The 14,263-nt window shown below is 42.7% G+C and overlaps 1 protein-coding gene across 3 annotated transcripts in view; it reads left to right on the forward strand.

Moving 5' to 3' along the window:
• The window catches only part of DPP6 (dipeptidyl peptidase like 6), a 966,644-nt gene that overhangs the window by 692,934 nt on the left and 259,447 nt on the right, over nucleotides 1-14,263 (forward strand). For all 3 annotated transcript variants that reach the window (XM_040260134.1, XM_040260132.1, XM_040260133.1), the window contains exon 5: nucleotides 6,201-6,275. In XM_040260134.1, coding sequence (XP_040116068.1) covers nucleotides 6,201-6,275 — 75 coding nt within the window. The remainder of the gene's footprint in view (nucleotides 1-6,200; nucleotides 6,276-14,263) is intronic.

The raw sequence follows: 14,263 nt of genomic DNA on the forward strand, positions 1-14,263 counted from the left end.
CGTAGGTGAGTAGAATATGTTATATCAATACTTGTGTTTGTAAAAGACCTGAAAAGACATCCGGTCGCAGCTCCGTCTTTCTGCCCAGACCCGTTCCTCTGTAGGGGAGGCTAGGCTGATGCCGCTCTGTGCTCACAGCTGCATGGCATCATTTGACCTTAAGGAGGAGTCTTCTCTGAGCGAGACCCTGGGCTGCACGAGGAGGTGGGTGGCGGGATACCGGATTCATAAAAAACAGTGTCTACTTCTGGGATGCTTTCAGCCCAGGTATAAAAGAAGTCAACATCTGGATGAAATGTGTTCCAAGTTGAGGTCCCATGTGGGACGGGAATAAGGAAGGAAGGAGGAAATGGTGTTGGCCCTGACAATAGATGAGGTCTTGAAGAGGGAGCGTTCCAGCCACCCCTGGAAGGTGACTGTGGTCTGCAGTGGGAAGTGGCATCCTCACAGCGTGAATAGATGGAGTCAGAGGGTTCTGGGCAGACCGTGACAAGAAGTGTGACCTGGTGAGCTTGTCCAGGAGGGGCCTGGGAGGCTGTGGCTTAAAAGTCCTGGAAAAGAGCAAGTCACATGTTGTGGGTCCTCTTTACTCTGTCGGAGATTGGAATGGATGGGATTTTCAGGGACAAGTGTGTGTTTTAGGAAAATAAGTCTAGACTCCGGTATGAGAGGGTATTTGGAGAAGAGAAAGATTCTAGGTCAGGAGCCCCCAGGGGCTGCTTCAGGTCCAGATGAAGAGAGATGACACCCTGAATGGAGGGAGAAAAGCAGAGATGGGATGGGATGGGTTTACGTCATGTTGTGGAAGGAGAACCGGGAAGACTTGGAGACTCTGTGTGTGCAGGCAGCTGAGAGCTGAAGCAGAGGTCTGGGTCATCCGGGGCATACGAGCCTTCTTGGTGGAAGAGTGGGCCATCTCAGGGAAGTCGGAGATCTCGGTCAGGAGACGTCAGGCCAGGTGGGCGGACGGCCAGAGAAACTTTGAGGAAGAGGATGTGCGAGGTTTACACAGGATAAATCAACTGATGATTGATATTTGAGTGCTCACAGTGCGACAAGAAGTAAAACATGGTATATTATCTTATTTAACTGAAATCCTTAGGAATCTTGTGAGTGGAAACATTTACTATTTATTTTATCGATAAGAAGGCTGAAGTTTATGAAGGTTAAAGTAGTTTTTTCTGAGTAACCTAGCTGTTAACTGGGACTCCCGAGAGCTGAACTCAGCTTTGCCTAATTCCAAACAAAGTTATTTTTAAATTGCATAAGGGATGCAGCCGCAGCGTTTGCACCAAATCCAGGGGGATCCAGGGGGACTGAGGCCACCACCTCGAGACTGAGAAGGGTGCCCAGCTTCAGATGCATTTTCATACCTGTGGTCCCCTGTGGCATGTCACAGGGTTGCTCCTGGAGGCCACCTCGTATTGACTAAAATAAAGATTACAGATGCAAAATGGTGCGTCAGCTTAGCCTAATGCAAAATTCGATGATGCCTCAAAGTGCACGGAATGGTCCATTTTCAAGGTTAGAGGGAAGCCACCGGGAGACTTTTCTCGGCGGTCGAGCGTTATCGTCCTTGCAGCCTGTTCCCCAGCGACTGCGGGTCTTCTCTCTCACAGGCAGTGCCAGGAGCAGCACCGGGGCTGTCTGATCCCGCATAAAATGATTTCTTCGGGAAGGAGGGGCCCAGGTATGGGCCTTACTACCTGGTCCAGGAGCCCCCTTCTTCCTCACTGACTAGGGAGGGTGCAATCACAGTCGTCCATGTGTTGTTGGATCGCGCTTCCGTGGGCTCCGCAGGGTCCTCCGTCTGTGTGTTCAGCCCCTCAGTCGTGTCCAACAGCGTCCTCTTGGAGCTCATTGAACCTGGTCACTGTTTGGCTTTTGTTTCATTACTAATCTTGTGTATTTCACTTGTGTATTCTTTTTTTCCTTTTATGAGGAGATTGTTTTCACAAAAGAGCCTGTGGATATATTGATGCTTTCTGCTCTTCATTTCCCTTCTATTACTCGGTAATTTGGAGCAGCCTACATTTTATTTATTTCTCTCCTGCATGGCCCCCTCTCCTTCTGTGCACTCATAATCACACCTGTGTGTATCTAGTCCAAGAAAACAGGGCAGAACCGTTTAGATGTGCATCTCACCAGAAACATGCCCCCCCCAAATCTATGTAGACCAGTATTGTTGAAAGTTAGAATAGTGTTATTATAACACTGTATCATTGACAACTAAATAGCCCCAAATAATGCAAAGTGTAAACTATATACTGATCTCACTAGTGAGCATAAACGCAAAAATTATAAGTAAAATATCGGCAAGTAGAGTTCAGTCATGTATGAGAATAATAGTGTTCTCTGAACAGTAAGGTGTGATCATTTCAACAGCATTCGGGTGTCAGGAAATCAATCAACAAAATTCACTGCAATGGCACATTAACAGGAAAATACTTGTAACTATGTCACAAGATGCTGAAAGGACATCTGATAAAATTTATCAACCACTGCTGACAAAAATTCCAGGTAAGATAATAGTAAAAACTGCTTAAATAGCATAAAGACTATTTATCATGGACCAGTGAGCAAAGAAAATCATTCTAAATGGCAAACAATAAAACCATTTCAATTATAGTCAGGAAGGAATACTCAACCTCACCATTAATATTTAATATGTTCTTGAATGGGTGGGAAAATGCAGTATACAAGCAAACTGCATGCTGAGTCCAGGAAAATATCTCTCTTTTCTGATCATATAATTCTACTTTAGAAAACCTAAAAGACATTAGTTTTTTAAAAACTACTGTGATTAGTAATAAAATTTATTAATATAGCTTTAGTACATAAATATAATAAATCAAAACCTTCTCTATTCCTTAACATGAATATCTAGAAATAGAAATGGAGAAAATATTCCATGTACAGCACACAAACTGTACAAAGACCTAGGATAAATTTAAGAAAAGTACTGAGAGTTAGAATAAAGCAAACTATAAAATCTTATTGAAAATTTGAAAAAAAATAAAACGATCCAGTGTAATCTTAAAAGTATTAAAAAGCAGAGACATTACTTTGCTGACAAACATGTGTAGTCAAAGCTATGGTTTTTCCAGTAGTCATGTGTGGATTGAGATTTGGACCATAAAGAAGGCTGAATGCCAGAGTATTGATGCTTTTGAACTGTGATGTCAAAGAAGACTCGTGAAAGTCCATTGGGCTGCAAGGAGATCAAACCAGTCCATCCTAAAAGAAGTCAACTCTGAATTTTCATCGAAAGGACTGATGCTGAAACTGAAGCTACAATACTTTGGCCACCTGATGTGAAGAGCTGACTCATTAGAAAAGATCGGGATGCTGGGAAAGATTGAAGGCGGGAGGAGAAGGGGTCGACAGAGGATGAGACGGTTGGTCTTGTCTTTCATATGCTTTCCATGGACATGAGTTTCAGTAAGCTCCAGGAGACAGTGAAGGACAGGGAAGCCTGGCGTGCTGCAATCCATGGGGTTGCAAAGAGTCAGACACGACTGAGCAACTGAACAATAACAACAACAATGTAATCTTAGGTGAGAAGACAGTATTTAAAATGTTAATTCTCTTAAAATTGATATAAAACTTTAACAGAATCCTAATTAGAACTTTGAAACAATTAATGCTGAACATTTGATAAAATATTTTGGTCAACATACATAGTATAGTCAAAGTTACGGTTTTTCCAGCAGTCATATACATATGTGAGAGTTGGACCGTAAAGAAAGCTGAGTGCCAAAGAATTGATGCTTTTGAACTGTGGCATTGGAGAAGACTCTTAGAAAGTCCCTTGGATAGCAAGACTATCAAACCAGTCAATCCTAAAGGAGATCAGTCCTGGGTGTTCATTGGAAGGACTGATGTTGAGCTGAAACTCCAATACTTTGGCCACCTGATGCAAAGAGCTGACTCATTGGAAAAGACCCTGATGCTGGGAAAAGATTGAGGGCAGGAGGAGAAGGGGATGACAGAGGATGAGATGGTTGGAGAGTCTAACACAACTGAGTGACTGAACTGACTAAAGTCTTGCATACTATTCTACTGTGTGGATTTATCTTCACTCACTCAGTCCTTACTAAGGGTAGGTAAAGCAAATTCCTATTATTCATGGCAGCTATGTTTCAGAAAATCTCCACAAACACTGTTCCTAGGGGATATACAGGCGTAGGTTCCCAAGAGTCTTGGTCACAGTACAGATCACTAATTCAGGTGAAACCAACTGCTTTAAAGTCATTTCCTTCCTTTATTGTTGCATGAGAAAACAGAGATGAAAACTGTTCAGGGTGACGTCCTGCCTGACCTGCCTCTTGAGAAACCTGTATGCGGGTCAGGAAGCAACAGTCAGAACTGGACATGGAACAACAGACTTGTTCAAATAGGCATAGGAGTACGTCAAGGCTGTATATTGTCACCCTGCTTATTTAACTTATATGCAGAGTATGTCCTGAGAAGTGCTGGTCTGGATGAAGCACAAGCTGGAATCAAGATTGCCGGGAGAAATATCAATAACCTCAGATATGCAGATGACACCACCCTTATGGCAGAAAGTGAAGAAGAACTAAAGAGCCTCCTGATGAAAGTGAAAGAGGAGAGTGAAAAGTTGGCTTAAAGCCCAACATTCACAAAACTAAGATCATGGCATCCAGTCCCATCACTTCATGGCAAATAGATGGGGAAACAGTGTCAGACTTTATTTTGGGGGGCTCCAAAATCACTGCAGATAGTGATTGCAGCCATGAAATTAAAAGGTGCTTACTCCTTGGAAGGAAAGTTACAACCAACCTAGAGAATATTAAAAAGCAGAGACATTACTTTGTCAACAAACATCCATCTAGGCAAGGGTATGATTTTTCCAGTAGTCATATATGGATGTGAGAATTGGATTATAAAGAAAGCTGAGCGCCAAAGAATTGATGCTTTTGAACTGTTGGAGAAGACTCTTGCCAGTCCCTTGGACTGCAAGGAGATCCAACCAGTCCATCCTAAAGGAGATCAGTCCTGGGTGTTCTTTGGAAGGACTGATGCTGAAGCTGAAACTCCAATATTTTGGCCACCTGATGCAAAGAGCTAACTCTTTTGAAAAGACCCTGATGCTGGGAAAGATTGAAAGCAGGAGGAGAAGGGGACAGCAGAGAATGAGATGGCTGGATGGCATCACCGACTCAATGGACATGGGTTTGAGTAAGCTCTGGGAGTTGGTGATGGGCAGGAAGGCCTGGCGTGCTGCAGTTCATGGGGTCGCAAAGGGTCGGACACGACTGAGCAACTGAACTGAACTGAACTGAAACATCTCATGTTTACATGTGGTCATAGGATCGTTTGTAGAGTGACATATGCCAAGCTGACAATATCGGGCTCTTTTCCTGGGTGTGAGGGTCTGTACAGCAGTGCGAGTGCTTCAGAGAAGACAGACAAGTTGAAGGGAAACACAGCATTTTTGATTATTTCATTTATGTAGAATCACCTGTGTGCTATGAAGAAATTTGAAAGAAAACATGATAATGAGTCCTCTATCCACTGAGCTGTGAATTAGAGTCCATGGAGGTGCAAAGGCAGGTTGCCAAATCAGGTGTGGAATGCGATTCTATTTTAGGAACAAATCTGCTTAATATAAGCTTCTAAGTGTAACAGTGAGCAAAGGAATGTATGCTTAAAGATGTGTGTCAGTTGCGCGGTTGTGTCCGACTCTTTGTGACCCCATGGACTGTAGCCTGCCAGGCTCCTCTGTCCATGGGATTCTCCAGGCAAGGATACTGGAGTGGGTTGCCATTCCCTTTTCCAGGGGAGCTTCCCAACCTGGGTCTCCTGCATTTCAGGCATAAACCGTCTGAGCTACTAGGGAAGCCCATGCTTAAAGATACAGAGAGGTTGGGAATCTTGTGGGAAAAGAATTGTTTTTATGTTTATTTACATCAACTTGTTTCAATAGATACAATATGTTTTGTTGAAATTTGAAAAACAACAAATAAGGTGTAAAAGAACATTATGTAACTGAACATTATTCCATTAGCCAAAAAAAGGACATAGCCATATTTAACAGACTTTAGCAAGTTTGCTGCAAAGGAATTTTATTAATAAATTTTGAAGATGGCACCGTCAGGCACAGTCTCAGTGCAAGATTTTGAGTTATATTATATGTAATGTTTTAAAATTCTTTGTTGTTTTTTTTTTTCTTTTAGGAATCATTAAGAGCCATCAGATATGAAATATCTCCAGATAGAGAGTATGCTCTTTTTTCATATAACGTGGAACCAGTGAGTACTCGTCTTTCCTATTTATAGAAATGTATTTCTTTATTCTAATACCGTATTAAGTATTTTTCCTTGAATCTCTATTCTTACTGATCTTTTAATCCTGTAATAGTTAATGGATTCTGGGATAGTCTCCTTTTATGCCACACTGCCACCTAGGAGAGAGGAAAGGTATGAAAATCTTTTTAGCAGAGGAAAAAAAAAACCAAAACACTCCTTTAAAGGCCTATTTCTTAGGATTTCCTTGGTAACAAAAAGTTGTCCTTTTATAGATTAATTTACCCTTTTGTAAATTATTTTTCTTGCCATTTTCTCAATCACGCCATACATTTTATCCTAAGAACAGAAAATGACTTTCAGTTTCTCCCTAAATTAAAATCAAGTGTTAATTATCTCCTGGCATCACAGTATTCTAGAGAAGACTTGAACTGTCACTTTCTTTATATAAACCCTTGTTTTTAGCACTTCCTGTATGAATCTCCCATAAAATTTCACCAGAATTTTTTGTAAAATCTCATCCTGGTCTCTGGTAGCACTCTAAAACTGGGTCTCTCTTCTTTTTACTGCACTGATATATTGGGATTCATTTTGGCTCTTTAAATTGAGCGAGAGGGAGCAATGTATTTAAGTGAAACAGATGTTTGGCTTTCAAGAGATTAGCAGCTTTAGAAATATGCATCAGTGGAACTTTTTTCTCTGGCAAATAAAATGTAGAATTCCACTGCTTTCTAGTTCTTTGGGGACTATTCTAATTGGAGTTTCGTGAAGCTTCTGTGAGATGTAACGGTACTTGCATCATCATTCCTGTCGGAGTAGCTCCTTGGTGAGTTTGAGAGAATCTTCCCCTGGCATGAGCTGGGCAAGCTTGTTGAGTTACACACCAGTGAGGAAGCTGGGGTTTGCATGGAGAAGCAACTCCGATTCTAGACATTTTAGAATTTCTTTTCAAAGTAACTTGACAGCTGGATTATTATTTCTTGACAACTGGATTTCAGTCTCAATTAAAACTTCAATTGGAGATTTATTCCTCCAAAAGGAGATCTTTTTAAATTCTCCATCTTCAGTTTTCCACTTACTAGTTTTGAAAATGTTCATTCTGTAAAAGTTTTCATTTTCTCCATCTGAATCCTTTGGAACAATTAGCCATCTTCAGCTATTTGATTAGGGAAGTCAGTGAACTTGACCTATTAGCTTGGGGACTCCACGCATCCTCCACCGAACCCTGCACACCTCTGAGCGTGATGGTCATGGCTTATAGCATTCCAGCATCCCCTTTCACCACCCTTGGAAGCTGCCAAAAATGTAACCTCCACCCTTGAATAAGAGAAGAATCCCAGCAGATCTTTGAAGGACTTTTGTAGGAATAGGGAAATGAACGCTGAGTTGCTCCGAGGAGACACAACCAACACCCAAGTGAGAAAAGCATTGAAAGACAGGTTTCAGATCATCTTCCTGGACAGTCTTTTAATAATAGGAGGAGCTCAATAGTGGGATGAGTTGCCATGTTTGGTAATGAGCATACTGCTCCTTGAAAGCAAAGTTTGTATTAGTCCTTCAGAATCTTTTAGAGGAGCCTGGGACCCTGTGGTTCTGTCCATCATGGAGCTCTCCACCATCCCCCTCCTTCCTCCCAGTGCTCCTCGGGGACAGTGCCTGCAGATCACACTGCAGCTGATGCCATTTGGGGAGAGACTATTTTGCTAAACCCAAGTCTCCATTATGTAGAACACAGGCTGTAAATAGACACCTTGAGCTAATGCTTTCTCCCTGCACAGCGTCCGTTGGCCTTTGGAGTAGATGTGTGTTGAGTTTGATTTCTCAATTGAGGGAAAATGTAAAAAAAAAAAAAAAATTGTACTGATTTAGCTATATTTTCAACTGTAAAAATGATCAAATATCAAAAATGTATGCTATATTTTTAAAAATCTATAGAACTGGGTATTTTTAACCTGAATCAAAGAAGTAACCCTTGATGGTTTCTAAGAGCTGAGCCGTCACTGAGCATGTGACTGTCCAGGCAACCTGCCTGAACTGTGTATTTCTCCCTCTGGGTCATTCAGACTAGTTGCAGTGTTGCGTCAGTTCCCACTTGTTTGACGTCAGCTGGTTCCATTTGCCCGTTTTTAATGTTGTCAGCTGTTCACAGAGCAGGAGGCCCTTTGTCCTGTCCGTCCCCTCGGGATGTGGCCCAGAACCACGTGTGTGTGTTTGGTGCTGAACAGATATATCTGTGCCATTATCTTCTCTCTGAACTCCTTAGCTCTGGAGCGAGATTCAAAGTGACTTTTTTAAAGTCCTTGAAATTCTATGAAATACACAAAAAGGAAAAAAAAAAAATGTCATGAAAGAAAGAGACCCCTATTTGTGAAACATTTTAGTAACATTCCACATTTATTCTGGAAATGGGGACATCTTGCTAATTAGCATATCTTTTTTACTACTAAACTCTTTTAATACTATTAAACTTATAGCTTAACTAACAGCCTTGAACATCCACAAATTAGCTAATTTTTAACTGTGTCAACCATACACTTTTTAAATGGTCTCAAAATTACCCTTTAAAAGCAATTAGATTTGAGAAATGAACCCAAGCGCAGTTTTCCAGTTTTTCCAGGCCTTAGATGCCTGTACATCCATAAACGTCTCTAGAATCGAAAAGTAACAAACAATATTACGTTTTTATTAATGTGTACCAGTCTGCAGTTTGCAAAATATGTTTATTTACACCCTCTCAGTTCAGTTCAGTTCAGTCGCTCAGTCGTGTCCGACTCCCTGCAGCCCCATAAACCACAGCACGCCAGGCCTCCCTGTCCATCACCAACTCCCAGAGTCCACCCAAACTCATGTCCATCGAGTCGGTGATGCCATCCAGCCATCTCATCCTCGGTCGTCCCCTTCTCCTCCTGCCCCCAATCCCTCCCAGCATCAGAGTCTTTTCCAGTGAGTCAGCTGTACGCATGAGGTGGCCAAAGTATTGGAGTTTCAGCTTCAACATCAGTCCCTCCAAAGGAGGGACTGATCTCCCTTAGGGTGGACTGGTTGGATCTCCTCGCAGTTCAAGGGACTCTCAAGAGTCTTCTCCAACACCACAGTTCAAAAGCATCAATTCTTTGGCGCTCAGCTTTCTTTACAGTCCAACTCTCACATCCATACATGACCACTGGAAAAAGCATAGCCCTGACTAGACGGATCTTTGTTTACACCCTCTCACTTCTGCTCAAAATACCACTCCTGCCCGCAAAGAGCCAGTATTTCTGTTATTTTCTCTGTTTTACTTGTAGAACTTCATAACATTTCTCAGTGTATTGCTTCTAAAGGGTTTTCTTGAAACTAAGCTAGACATTGGGGGATAGTAATTTTGTATTTTAATTTGAAAGCTATTTTAACTATAGTAACTAAACTATACTTAGAGGGGTAAATTTCCGTAAAGTTATCTAATTAGAGCAACCATGTTCCTTCATATTGAAGTATACTTGGCAAATGTGAGAAGTTTCTAAAACTCTTAGGGGAGGAGGCGAAAAATTTTAAACCTTGATATCTTAGATCATTTAAAAATATAATACATTTTGTGACTTTCAAAGAGGAAAGAGAAATTTTATCTGGAAAATATTCTTTCTCCGCAATTATTTTCTGAAAGAGCCAGGGAATATTTGTGGAAGTTCTGGCTGCAGTGTTTAAAGGAGATGCTGAGCGGTGCTTAGTCACTCAGTCGTGTCTGTCTCTGTGTGACCCCACGGACTGTAGCCCGCCAGGCTCCCCTGTCCATGGGATTCTCCAGGCAAGAATACTGGAGTGGGGTGCCATGCCCTCCTCCAGGGGATCTGCCCCCACCCCAGGGACTGAGCCCCATTTCTCTTATGCAGATGACGCATCTGCTGAAGGGATGTAATGAGCTCCTTCCTTCCTTATGTGGCTTCCCAGTCAGATGGGCCAAGAGGTGTGATGACAGCCTCCATAGAGGGCTGTGTTTGGGCAGGAAAGTGAGTCCTTATCGGTCCTCTGCAAGCGACTTTCTGACGACCTCAGGTGGCCCAGACCTCTGTGGTTCTCCTGCCAGAGAAGTGGAGATGCTGTCCTATCCATTACTGACCTAGGGATGTTGTGAAACCAGCAATGAGGATCACTTAGCTGTCTGGGTTACTGTGTAGTTTAAATTCATGATATAAGAAGACGCCTAATCCAGATCTCGAACATCGTGGGTTCTATCTATGTAACTTCTTGCTATGATTTTCTGTTTTTATTACGATACTTTCAAGATTGGTGGTATAAAGATACTACATAAATCCAGGGAAGTTCAGTATTTCTACCATTCTGTTAGGCACCCAAGTGAAAGCTTACTCTGTTTTTTTTAAGTACTAACTACTTCCAGAATCTCAAATTTAGCAATAAAATTAGAATACAGCAGGAAATTATTAGGCCATTAAATGCGGATATATGTCTCTTGCTGTACTGGTATACATCTTAAAGAGCTTTTTAAAGTTTTGTGCTAGAAAAGGAGAGTGTACAAAGAACTACTGTGATGTTCTTTCTGTCTTCTAAGGATTGTGTATTAGCAGTTAAAGATGATGCCACTTAGTTGGGGAAGTTACTCAAATCCTTTGTCATTCTAAATACAGATGGTGGTTTGTGGAGGTAGCATGCTTCCATCCAGACCCTGGTGTCATCACTGTCACGTTTTTTAAAAATTTATTTTATTAAACTAGAGTTGATTTATAATGTTGTGTTAATTTCTGCTGCACAGTGAAGTCTTTAGGTGAGATATATATGTGTGTTAGATGAGATATATATTTATATTTAAGTGAGATATATAAATATGATATATATTATGTGTGTGTGTGTGATATATATATAGGAAATGGCAACCCACTCCAGTATTCTGGCCTGGAAAATCCCATGGAGAGAGGAACCTGGCAGGCTGCAGTCCATAGGGTTGCAAGAGTCGGACATGACTGAGTGAATAAGCAGACACATGTGTGTGTATATGTATACACATATGTGTATGTGTGTGTATATATGTATACACATGTGTGTATATGTATACATGCATATGTGTGTGTATACACATATGTGTATGTGTGTATGTGTGTATATGTATACACACACGTGTGTGTGTATATATGTATACACGTGTGTGTGTGTGTGTGTGTGTGTGTGTTCTTTCTCCTGTTCTTCTCCATTATGGTTTATCACAGGTTCCTGAGCACAGTCCCCATGTGCAGTAGGGCCCGCTTACCCATCCTGTCTATCAGAGTTCACACCTGCTGAGCCCACACTCCCACTGCCTCCCGTCCGTCCCCTCCCCGGCTCTGTCCAGCTTTGCGTCCCCCAGCGTTCCCTGCCAGCCCTGCCTGTGCTCTACGGCGCAGAGGGTCTGGAGGCCCACGTGTGTCTTGATCGGCCTCGGGCGCCTTTGCTTCCTACAGAGGCAGAACGTGGTGGTCTCCTTGCCCTTTTTAGCTGTCTAGCACTTAAAGCTTTGAGCCAAGTCACAGACCGACTCTCTCTGCTCTCCTCAAAGGCGGACGAGGGCAGATGCTGGCGACACAGCAGTGTGTGGCCCCTTGGCTCCCAGCATCTTCCCTCCTCAGTGGTGGGGAGAGGGGCGCTCAGCCCCAAGGTTCTTGATTCCCACCCCCTCCACTGACAGGCATCCTGCTCAGACCTGAGATAAGGTGGTTTCATGCTGAGCTTCCTGCAGGAATTTGAAGCCATCTTCAGACCTAATAAATTGCTACCCTTTTCCTGCCCTTGTGGTAAGTTTATGCAGCCCATTTTGCCATCTAAGGGACCATGAGCTTTATAATTCATGTGAAATCTGAAAAACAGCCAAACATGCGTAGGTCTGGTTGAACCTGTCTGGTTTAAGGTGAACCTCAACAGAATTCTAGAATCTCCAATACCTATGTCTATGAGAGTTAATTTTTAAAATTTATTTTTAATTGAAGGATAATTGCTTTATAATATTTCTTTGGCTTCTGCCATATCAAAACTCTACAAACAATAAGTGCTGGAGAGGGTGTCAAGAAAAAGGAACTCTCTTACACTGTTGGTGGGAATGCAAACTAGTACAGCCACTATGGAGAACAGTGTGGAGATTCCTTAAAAATCTGGAAATAGAACTGCCATACGACCCAGCAATCCCACTGCTGGGCATACACACCGAGGAAACCAGAATTGAAAGAGACACATGTACCCCAGTGTTCATCACAGCACTGTTTATAATAGCCAGGACATGGAAGCAACCTAGATGTCCATCAGCAGATGAATGGATAAGAAAGCTGTGGTACATATACACAATGGAGTATTACTCAGCCATCAAAAAGAATACATTTGAATCAGTTCTAATGAGGTGGATGAAACTGGAGCCGATTATACAGAGTGAAGTAAGCCAGAAAGAAAAACACCAATACAGTATACTAACACATATATATGGAATTTAGAAAGATGGTAACGATAACCCTGTATGCGAGACAGCAAAAGAGACACAGATGTATAGAGCAGTCTTTTGGACTCTGTGGAAGAGGGAGAGGGTGGGATGATTTGAGAGAATAGCATAGAAACATGCATATTACCATATGTGAAATAGATTACCAGTCCAAGTTTGATGCATGAAACAGGGCACTCAAAGCTGGTGCGCTGAGATGACCCAGAGGGATGGGATGGGGAGGGAGGTGGGAGGGGGGTTCGGGATGGGGCACACATGTACACCCATCGCTGATTCGTGTCGATGTATGGTGGAAACCACTACAATACTGTAGAGTAATTAGCCTCCAATTAAAATTAATTAAGAACAAATAACTTGAGACTTTATAATCACAAAGGATTGGCTATAAAGTATTGAAATCAAACTTATAGACTGACTTAACAACTCTACTACAGCTCAACTGATGTAATTCTGAGTGTATGAGCTCCTATTTGCAACCGCTGTAGTTATTGTGGTGTGCTTCTGGTATCGACCATTAGAAGAACTGATGAAACCTTTGCCCCGTCGTGAGTAAGGGAAAGGAATTCTTAACTCTTCAGCTGTTGAACTAGATCTTTCTGCATTGTCTGCAACCCTTCTCTGGGCCTTCCTCAGGGAACCAGCTGATCCCAGTGGTTCTTGCCAGATGAGTCCCTTACACACACGTTTCCGTGCGTCAAGGCTGAAGCCAGCATTGCAGGGAGGTATCTAGTCTCCATCTGTGGCTGTCCACAGGTCCAACTGTGAGGAGCAGGGCTGCGGTCACTGGCCTTTCTGCAGCCGTGAGGATGGTCCTAGTGGGGCTCATTGCCTCCAGTGTGGACGCTGCCCCAGAACTCCTGGAATGGCACCAACCCCACACCAACAGTTCTCAGGAGCCCCTTTGTTCTGTGATTAAACCCGGGGTCTCAGTTCCGACCACCTTCCCTCCAGCAGCAGAATTTACAAGGGAAACTGCTCCCCTTGATTTGTTAGTATCCTGGTGTGTTGCTCTTTAAGTGTTGAAGGCCGGGTTGTCTGGGGCTCTTCCTCTGCTGGGTCATTGGAAACCGCCCCACGACTTTTGCGCTGTGTGCCGTCACACAGCTCGTGAAGCACCGTGTGTGGTTGCACGGGGCCGTGGATGTCCAGCTGCTGGTCAGAGTTTTCAGGAGCCTCTGCTCCAGGCTGAGCTGATGTCTTGAGTCCGCTCCCTGTCTCTGGAGGGAGTAGATCGTTCCTGTGCCAGAAGTTCGGTTGTGGTTGGTGAGTTTTGTTTGTTTTTGAAGTTAAATGACTTTTGTTTGTTTCTGAAGTGAAAGCTGCTTAGCGTTTCAGGGGATTGTGGTGGTGGTGTTGTCTTGACACAAAACTGGTTCGAAATGCACGCACAGACTTTCGGGGCTTTTGTTTTGTTCTTTTTGTCTGTCTTTCTATTCCGGTTTCAGAGCTAGACTTAAAAGCTCAGAATTGGACATGGGAAAATGTGGACCTCACAATGGTCCTTTTCTCTACAAAATGCAAACATTGTTGAGGTGATTGTGTGTGT

Source organism: Oryx dammah, unplaced genomic scaffold (assembly GCF_014754425.2).
Source record: "Oryx dammah isolate SB20612 unplaced genomic scaffold, SCBI_Odam_1.1 HiC_scaffold_18, whole genome shotgun sequence".
Taxonomy (NCBI): Eukaryota; Metazoa; Chordata; class Mammalia; order Artiodactyla; family Bovidae; genus Oryx; species Oryx dammah.